Raw genomic sequence first — 10,733 nt, 5'->3', positions numbered from 1 at the left:
TTGCTGATATTTTCGGGGGTCCTGAGACTATTCTGCAGGCAGAAAGTGAATTGATGAGAACGCTGGCAATGTACATTGTGGCTTTGTTAAGCTTTGTCTCCCCAGGAACAGAGATTACTGAGAACTTGCCTTGGGTCAAGATGAAGAAAAGACCTCTCCTTGGGTACTGAATGCTGTGATATCATAACCTTGTTGTGGCTTAGGGGTAGGTGGCCTTTGTGTTCTCCACTGCCCCTCTGAGAATGTGCTTGGTGGTAACTGACGATATAATTCAGTTGTGATCCAGGAATGGAGTACTTTGATTTTTGTGCTTTGTGATTGACCAAATGAATGTACTTTGTTTATGATTGGAAACGAATCTCCAGTTGAAGAGAGAAGACTTTGTGATTGACTAAATAAATGTACTTCCCAGGGGTGGAGTACTTGGACCTCAGTACTTTGTGAATGAATTGAGGACTTGCTAAATTATTGAGTTACACATGGTGAAAGCTGTATTTTGATATTCTGTGAATGTCTTGCCTTAATCTATCACTGAATAAATGGAGTTTGCTATGCTCATAGTCCAAACCTGGAAGTTGCTTGTGCTTGGTGTTAAAATGAAAAACTGAAAAAACAGGTATTTTCATACATTTATCAATTGGAGAATGAGAAAACACACACACACTACTAAAGAGGTTAAGAGTGAGGGGTGCTCGAGACCCCAAAAATACCAACACACCGGGTCCTGCCAAATGAATTCTACTCAAGTCTTCTCTCAGCCAAAAAAAGGTAAAGTTTATTAAAAGTTCGCTTGTATTGGACTCAGAGTCTGTGCTAGAAAATTCTATGGTGCTCTCACAGCACATGGTGAGGTAGTGGGAGGAATATAGGGGTGGTCTGGAGGAGGAATTGGGGGAGGGTCTTCAGAAGTCAGATGAGGTCAACTAGTGATTAAGGGTGTGAAGTTGCTGGAGGCTATCTGGAGACTACAGATAATGGAGGGCTAGGCCAGTTCAAGAGTGGATTGATATTTTGATAGGCTCAAGAGTGGGAAGTAGATGGACAATGAAGGGCTAGGCTAGTAACTGAGGTCTGGGCCCAACTACAATGTAAGGCTTATTGCCTCATGCAAATGCCTCATCAAATGGGATGATTTAATCAGAGTTCAAGGGAGGTTCCCAGAGCCTGTACCTCAAATTTTTAAGGAGAGCTCAAGGGGGTCCCCAGAGCCTACACGTCATCACCATGATTCTCAATAGCTAACTATGTAACATTCTAAATCTTGCAAAAAAGTTTCATAGGCATTCTGCTTATCACAACCATTTAAGGTAGGTGCTATTATAATCCTCATTTTATGAGGATAATGTTAATAATTCACAAAATTATAAAAAATCAATGACAATTAATAGATAATAATTTTATTAATTTTCAAGATGAGAAAACCAAGACTCTGCCTAAGGTCACACAGCTAGCAGCTGAGACAAAATTCAAGCACAGGTTTACCTGATATCAAGTTCAGAATGTCATTAAATGACTGCACTATAAGAAATAGAGAATTCGAAAATTCAAGGAAGCATGGGGAATCTTCTATGTGCTGATGCAGAGGGAAGTAAGCAGAAGCAAGAAGGAGCTGTATCAATGACTACAACAGCATAAAGGGAAACAGCAAAAACAAAAGCCAGAACTGAATTTCTGGCCCCAGAGGAGAGATGCGATAGGGCACTACCTCTCCATTCTTGGCAGAAGTGGAATTCCACGCATGTTACAAGTTTAATTGATCTCTGTTCTGGGTACAATCTATACTATCTTCATCAACTGATGCAGTATTTGATTTTGCCATATTACTTCCCCCACCACTATCCTTTTTTATTCTTTCTCATATGCTATGCCTTGGTGGGAACAACGAAGGTTAGGGATCTATGTGGAAATGAATTTGATTAAAAAAAAAACTAAAAATATAGAAATAATTTTAAATGACTGCAATAAAAAGAAAATTTAATTAATAAAAAATTAGTCTCAGCTAAAAAAGGGAAATATTTGGGACAGAAGGGGGGTTTCTATTGCAGAAACCATCTAATTCAATCTCTTCTATTACAGAAAAGGAAAGAGACCTAGAGAGGGGAAATGATTTGACCAGGATCACACACACAGTGCTAGAGAATGGGTTCAAACTCAGGTCTTCTTACTCCAAAAGTGTTTTCCCAATATATCATGCTGCTAATCAATCCAGATGAAGTAAAGCACCTGTTTTTTGGAACGCTGTACCTTCCTCTACTCTGCACATACCTAGTTATTTGCATGCTGCCCCTGCCATTCAAAGGTAAACTTTTTAAGGACAGAGACTGAATTGTCTGTGTTTCTATTTTCAATGTTTAATAAAGACTTCCTAATTTTTCTTGATATTCACCTTCCCAGCCCTTAGCACATCATCTGACATACAGTAGGTATTTAATAGGTGCTTAGTTAAATGAATTAATTTATTGTAGTGGGGAAGAGTCTGAGGAATCAATAATCATGTCATTCTAGCACTTACAGGAAGAGTCTATTTCAACATAAATTAATTTGCTAAATATTGACTGATAATCAAGTTAGTTTGAAAGCTCCAAAAGCTTTCAACAAAGTAAAAGAGACCATTATAAAAAATTTTAAAGCAAATATTTAGAACATCCTCCCTGAACCAGGGGATTGCTTTTCCAGGGGAAGTTAAAAGAAACATGCATTTATAAAGTACCTACTATATTCGAGGAACTGTGCTAAGCAGCTTTATATCTCACTTGATCCTCTCAATAACCCTGGGAGGTAGATGCTATTATTAACCCCATTTTACAGTTATAGAAAGTGAGGCAATGGTTAAATGGTTTTTCCAGGGTCATACATCTAGTTAAGTGTCTGAAGCTGGATTTGAACTAAGATCTTCCTGACTCCAAGCCCATTTCTCTGTCCTCTGGCCACACCTATCTCTCTCCAAAGACCATTACCTGTAATTTAAATAAGAGGAAGAGGGAGATAAGAGGGGAGAGGAATATAAAGGAGGAAAAACCCAACACTATCCTATGGAGAAAAGACATCCCAGGGACTTGGCCTTTTCATCAGTACCTTCACTTTTTTATCTTTTTTGTTTTTAAAAAGTAGTCTGTTCTGACAGGATTCAGGACTGAACAAAGTGATTTTTCTCAAAGCACAGGAAATCCTGTCACTCCCCTCCTCAGGAAACATCAATGGTTCACTTACTAGCTCTATAAATTAAATAGAAATTTGGAATCTTTGTATCCGGGTCCAGTTTTACTAAATAGTACTCCCTTGCATGCTCTCCATGGTTCAGCCAAAATGGCCTGCCTTCTTTCTTTTCCTCATCCATGGCACTCCATCACCCTCCTCCTTGCATTGGCACTGGTTGGTGGTGCCCATGAACAGAATGCAGTCCCCACCTAAACCACCATCCTCTTCAGAACACTCAGGTTTTTTCCAAGACTCCCCTCAGGCACCATCTTCTTACATAAAGGCTTTTCTGATCCTCCCAGCTGTTAATACAGAGCAGGCACTTAACATATGCTTATTTAATGGAGCCCACCGCTATGACTTTGTAAAAGCTGTTAAAACTGTCATGAGCCTCAGTTTCCTCTTATGAAAAGTGAGAAGGTAACTGTGGAGATCTGAACTTTGGTCAAGTCTATGATTCACTGAATACAGAATGCTGAATCAAAGACATTCTCTCTGCTGTCACAACTCCTAAATTCTAAAAGAAATCACCAGCACTGCTGTGGCTAGTCTTGTGCTTTTACTGACTATATCCAAGGGCAGCCAACAACTACAAAACTTTGATATTTGACTTTCTTTAAAGTTATTGTTTGTTTTTCCATTTAAAACTCCTTTATGTGGTCTGTTGGGCTGGGGAGAAGGGACTGGAGGCAGGAGGCACCATAAGATGGCAGGTGTCCAAACTGGAAAGAATCTCAGAACACACAAAGTAGAATCCTTGTATTTTAGAGATGAGGAAACTGAGGCCCAAAAACACACAGAGTTAACCCAGGTTTTCTGGCTCCAAATCCAGCATTGCCTTTGGAACAATGAGGATAAGGGATAGAATGAGGAAGAAGGCAAAAATCTAAAGAAAAACTAGCCATGTTGAGGAATTATTGGTTTTAATCCAATCTATTCCTACTTACTTGAAACAGATTCTTAATGGAGGTTCCTTGAAGCATGAGCAATCAGGGACCTTTGATTTCCTTGCTGTGGAAACTCATTCCACAAAAGCACTTCTTGACTTCTTAGCTGCCTGAGACTCAAAGCCTATGACTTGCCCATGGACACAAGCTAGTTAAGCGGTAGAGACAGTACATGTCCAGAACTCTATCCCTTATGCCACATTGCCAAAAGGTACTAACCAAGTGCCCTTGTTCAATCTTAATCACCCCAAGAATGGGGTAACTGTCACTTGAAACTCTTCCTGGAATAACTTGGAGTGTGAGCACCTGTACATCTCCAGCAGACTTTTGACTTTGTCAAAAATACTTTAATACCCATTTCTGACTATTTTGTGATCATTACATTTTAGCAAAGATTTGTGGGATTGGATTTTTAACACGCTAGGAGAAATCGCTTCAGAATTGAGAAAGTAATCATTTTTCTACTCAATTTAAGATATAATTTTGTGAAAAATCAAAATACTAGAAAAATTGACATGCATATAGGAAAAGAATGCAAAAAGCCCTATATATACACCTACGAAATGTAAGTTGTTTCTTCCAGAAGAGTATTACCTTCCCTTAACCCTCTATGTGTCTTGTACGTATTTAGCTGGTTTTGTACTCCCCCCCCCATTAGAATGTAAGCTCCTTGAAGGAAGGGACTGCTTTCGCTTTTTGTCATATCCTCAATGTTTAGCACAAGGTCTGGCACATGGCAGGCCCTTAACAAATGTTTGTGGGTCAACTGCTTTAGCCTCTGAATATTAGAGGTGCAAGGGATACATCGAGAAATCCCTTCCCTTTGGTGTTTCCTTTCTGTCCCGATCTCCCTATCTTGTTTTGTGTCTCAATCTTTCTCTCAGAGCTTACGTTTTACACGAACATCCTTTTCAGCGATGTGTGGTTATCCATAAGGGGGGAAAAAGTAGGAACCGAGATGCTTATCTTGGATCACTGGAAGGAGAGAAGAATCCTGGCAACATTTCTGTGTGATAAATATACCTGGGGTAGTTTAAATGAGCTGTCCACACTCCCAGAGCCAAAGTCAATAGAAAATCTAGGTCCTAGGCTATTTATATTATTAGTGAGAATATGTAGTACTTTCCTCACTCCTGACCCTTCCAATCAAACACAATTTCCTAATTTTTTAGGACATAGGAATCAGAGTGTAATCTAGGTCCTGAATCTGATACTATAAAGTGTTAAGGGAGCGTTACAAGTTTAATTGATCTCTGTTCTGGGTACAATCTGTAGGAAAACTGCAGGAAACCTAGGAAAGATTAAGCTATGTGCCCATCTGAGCTACTAAAAGTCCGCAAAGTCACCTTCCCTCCCCTCTCAGCTGGAAATGTTTAAGGGAAGCTGGCCAATATGCCCACCTCTCCCCTCCTCTTTTTTCACACAATTTCCTACTTGAAGTGGGATGTATAAAAACATTTTAAAAGGAAGCTGGAAATTTTCATCTCGGGTTGTAATAACACAATATTTTATATCTTATTTAGAATCTTTTATTCCAAGTACCTTAAATGGGATTATCATCACTTCCAATTTCCAAACCAAGGTATTAAAGGCAGAAAACTTATAAGCCATTTAGCAGGTGTGAAACAGTAAATTCACTAAACCAGAAACAAAAGTCTGAAGTATTTACACAGAGTCTTCAAATTCCTTCACTAGGAAATGAAATACAAGGGCACTTTCTCATACACAGCAAAAGAGAACATATATTTATTATCACATATCACAATTCTGGCTCAGACTTTCATTTAACAATAGAGCTTCAGCCACAAAATAGCCCCAAGTAAACAACTAGACATCCATGTTATATATAACAAGTCGAAAGGAATATCTGACATGGAAATTATTAAGACCTATACACAATATCTCCTTGGCTAAAGCTTATAGACAGACTGGCTTCAATTCACAAATCAAAAACATTCACAGATCCAGATGATTCTGGAGGACCTGCCTCAGAGCCATACAGGACAAAGCACGGACATCAGCTGGGAGGCTCAGCATTGTATGGATCAGCTTCTTGATGATGGTCTTCAGGCACTTGTACGCTGCATTCAAGTCTTGGTCAAAAATCGGTTCCTCTCCATGTTGGGCCATATGACAGCAGATGTTTCTAAACTCGATACTATCCTTTAAAAAAAATTAAAGAAAGCAAAACCAAAGAAATTAATACAAGGTAACGAAGTAAAAATGGGTTTTACCAAATTCATATACCAACCAGGAGGAAGGTTTTCAACTTTGGGCAGGGAGGGAAGAGTGTGTGAACTTGTATTTTTTTTTTGTAATTATATTTCAATATAATTGGTTTCCTTTGCAATCCTACGTATTTTATATATTAAACAATTTTCTTGAAAGGGTTCATAAGATTCACCAGACTGCCAAAGTAGTCCATGACACAAAAAAGGTTAAGAACACGACAAATAGTGAATTTCTTCAGTGGCCTATGGGACAATTTATACGTCTGAATTATTTTTTAAAAATGTATTATGGGGATGCCCATCAATTGAGGAATGGCTGAACAAGTTGTGGTATATATTTGTAATGGAATAGTATTATGCCATAAGAAATGGCAAACAGGGGGCGGAGTCAAGATGGCGGAGTAGAAACAGGACATCCTGTTCCAGCTCCCACCACCTCCAATTCATGTAAAAGGGGACTCTAAACAAACTTTGAAGCTACAGAACCCACAAAATGACAGAGAAGCTAACCTCCCGCTGAGGACAGCCCAGCAGGTCAGCAGGAATCGGCCAGCACAAATCAGCCAGAGCAATGCTCTGGGATCCAAGCCCAGTCCCATGCCAAGGTTTTAGCCCCAGGGTGGGCCTGACCAAAAACCAGCTGGAGGGACTCCAGATCACCAGCACCTATGGCAATCCACAATTAGCAACACATAGATGCTAAGGATAAAGTGAGATGTCGGTGCAGTGTGGACTTTGGGACCCAGTAGTTGGGAGCGTATCTGCTTTTGCACCCAGGGTAAGAAGCCACTGTGGGCTGCAGGACAGCCGCCACCACGTGGCAGCCAGTCTGAGGGGTATCACTCTTGCTTTAACCTGCTTGGACCTGGATTGTGGTCTAGGGTGGAGGTCCTGGGTTGTGCAACCAGCTTGCCAGAGCATGTGGAGGCTTCAGAGAGGGCACCCATCTAATACCTCCGGCAGCTGAGAAAACCCCAGTGTTTGGAACAAAAGCTCCCCTGTCTGGTGGCAGTCCTACTGTGGCAAAAAGTTCAAAAGTCAAGTAATCGAGTGGCAATATGAGCAGACAAAGGAAGCAAACTAAGCAAAGCAATCCAACATTACTCCTATTTTGGGGACAAAAAGGATCAAAGCATGGATCAGGAGGAAGACAGTGAAGTCAGAACTCCTGCACCAAAAGCTTCCAAGAAAAATATGAGCTGGTTACAGGTCATTGAGGACCTTAAGAAGCAGATAAGAGAAGTGGAGGAAAAACTGGGAAGAGAAATGAAAACAATGCAAGAAAATTATGAAATGAGAGTCAACAACCTGAGGAAAATAACACCTTAAAAAACAAACTAACTCAAATGGCAAAAGAGGCTCAAAAAGACAATGAGGAGATGAATGCCTTAAAAAGCTGAATTTGCCAGATGGAAAAAGAATCTCAAAAGCTCACTGAGGAGAATCATTCCTTCAGAATTAGATTGGAGCAAATGGAAGCTAATGACTTTAAAACAGAGGTTGAAAGAGTCCACCGATTGCCCTCTGAAAAAGATCCCAAAAAGAAAACTCCTAGAAATATTATAGCCAGGTTCTGGAATTCCCAGATCAAGGAGAAAATATTACAAGAAGCCAGGAAGAAACAATTTGAATATTGTGGAAACACAATCAGGATAACCCAGGATCTGGCAGCTTCTACACTGAGGGATCGAAGGGCTTGGAATATGATACTCCGGAGGTCAAAGGAGCTGAGATTAAAACCAAGAATCACCTACCCAGCAAAACTGATTATCATGTCTCAGGGGAAAATATGGTCATTCAGTGGAATAGAGAACTTTCAAGCATTCTTGATGAAAAAACCAGAGTTGAATAGAAAATTTGACATTCACATACAAGAAGCAAGAGAAGCATGAGAAGGAAAACAGGGAAAAGAAATCATAAGGAACTTATCAAAGTTGAACTATTAACATTCCTACAATAATTGTAACTGATGAAACTTCTCTGTATGAAAATAGTTGAAGGGAATACAAATATGTATGTGTCTATATCAGAGGGTATACGGGCGTATGAATACATATGTGAATTTTGTATATATTTTTACAGGTAGACAGAGGGCACAGGACCAATTTAATAGGAAGGGATGATACTTAAAAGGTAAAATTAAGAGGTAAGAGACAAATATGAGAAGAGATGGGGAGAGACAGAATGGGGTAAACTATCTCATATAGAAGAGGCAAGGGAAAATGGCTACAATGGAGGGGAAGAATAGGAAGGCAAAAGGGAATGGGTCAACCTTATTCTCATTGAATTTGGCTCAGGGAGGGAAATGAAATACACACTAAATAGGGTATCTCACCCTACAAGAGAGTAGGGGGGAAGGGGATGAGAGGGGGGATGATGGAAGGGAGGGCAGGCTGGGGGGGAGGGAAGTTGGAAGCACCCACTTTTGAAAAGGGACAGGATCAAAGTAGAGAATAGAACAAGTGGGAGGTGGGATAGGAGGGAGGGAAATATAGTCAGTCTTTTACAATATATCTACTATGGTAATGTTTTGCATTAGCCACATATGAACCTATACTGAACTGCTTATCTTCCCAGTAAGGGTGGGTGACAAGGGAGGATGGGAATGAATCTGGAATTCAAAGTTTTAAAATCAAATGTTTAAATAAATAAATAAATATATATATATATATATATATATATATATATATATATATATAAAATATTACTAATACTATTTTGCATGTAATTGGTAAATAAGATATACAGGCACTGGGGCATAGAGATCCACCATGCCCTACTGGAAAAGTAGAAGGGGGTATGGAAAAAGATATGGGAGAGAGCATATTGGAGGAGGGGATATCCTGTGGGATTGCTATTTTGGGGCAGTGGGTAGGGGAAAAATGAGAAAATTTGTAACCCAAAATCTGGCGGAAATGAAAGATGTAAATCAGAAGTTAATAAAGCATTTGAAAAATGAAAAAAAAAAAAGAAAAAGAAAACAGAGCAAGCTGATTTATTTTTTAAAAATGGCAAGCTGGATGATTTCAGAAAAGAAAAAAACTTGGACTTACATAAGCTGATACAGAGTAAAAGGAGTAGAACCAGAACACTGTACGAAGTAAAAGCAATATTGTATTGATGAACAATTGTGAATGACTTGGCTATTCTCAGCAATACAATGATCCAAGATAATCACAAAGGACTAATGATGAAACTGATATCTGCCCCGAAAGGGTAACTGGCATCTGAATGCAGACTGAAGCACACCATTTTTCACTTTTTTTTTTAAAATTCGAGTTCTCTTCCACAAAATTACTAATATGGAAATGTTTTATATGGCTGCACATATATAACCTATATCACATTGCTTACCATCTCAGGGACAATGGAGGGGAGAGAAGAAAGGATAAAATTTGGAACTCAAAACTTGTTAAAATTTTTTAAAAATTGTTTTTACATGTAATTGGGGAAAAATTTTTTTTAATGTATTATTAGCATTTCAAATATTATCCCAATGTATAAAGAACAGAAAATGAGGATGGGTAAAAACCATGGACTTCTAGTATATAAAGTTTGTTTTAAAATATGTATTAATTTTAACAAGGTAACAGCAAACAGCTGTTGGTAGCATCGCCTCAATTGCCTTATGCTATTTCTAAATGTTTTTAAATGTTTCATCAACATTAATTTTCTTTCTTTTCTTCTTTTTTGTTTGTATCACTATTACTAATCCACAATACCTCCCCAATCACCCACCCCTAAAGTCTCCCCTTCCCAACAAACAGGTATAATTAAGAAAAAGATATTAACACACTGATGATCTAGAAAGTTGTGTCATTGTGAACCTATAGTCCAACTATCACTTCTCTGCCGAAAGGTGGGAAATATGCTTTTTCATAGTATAATTATAATTTTAGAGCTTGGAAGAAGGGGAAAATACGAACATGGCTATGGCTTCATTTACTGTTTCTGACCTGTGACCAAAGAGCAGAGAAATCTGTCTTCCTCTGCACTCAAGGCAAAATGAGCACTTATCAAATGTGCTAACTGGATCTGATAATTTCCCCAATCTGCATTTGAGAAGTAGACCAAACCTCTGGAAAAAAGGAAACGGGAATCCAAGGCAACAAGTAAGCGGACTTTCAGAACAGAGCCAGACATCGAAATGTGTGGCTAACATGTGCCTAACAACCAGGCTCAGATAGCATTCATCACCCAAATAAGACTAAAATGCCTTTAAAAATAGATCTGTGGGCTTCACTGAGCCTCCTAACACAATTCCAGGTTTTATTTAGAAAACCTCAGAGAAAGCAACTTTGGGACACACACACACACACACACACACACACACACACACACACACACACACACACAC

General features: G+C 39.0%; 1 protein-coding gene across 1 annotated transcript in view; it reads right to left on the bottom strand.

The window, feature by feature from the left end:
- Nucleotides 1–5,651: 5,651 nt before the first annotated feature.
- DLEU7 (deleted in lymphocytic leukemia 7) overlaps nt 5,652–10,733 on the bottom strand; it is a 28,714-nt gene continuing 23,632 nt past the window's right edge. The window contains exon 2 of the mRNA XM_069063597.1: nt 5,652–6,308. Within this exon, the coding sequence (XP_068919698.1) occupies nt 6,102–6,308 (207 nt within the window). The 3' untranslated portion in view covers nt 5,652–6,101. The remainder of the gene's footprint in view (nt 6,309–10,733) is intronic.

The sequence above is a fragment of the Petaurus breviceps genome, unplaced genomic scaffold (genome assembly GCF_028583685.1).
Source record: "Petaurus breviceps papuanus isolate PSGF00001 unplaced genomic scaffold, PetGlider_PUasm1.0 90594, whole genome shotgun sequence".
NCBI classification, from domain to species: domain Eukaryota; kingdom Metazoa; phylum Chordata; class Mammalia; order Diprotodontia; family Petauridae; genus Petaurus; species Petaurus breviceps.
Note: the sequence above shows the minus strand (reverse complement) of the source record. Positions and strands in the feature narration are given on the sequence as shown.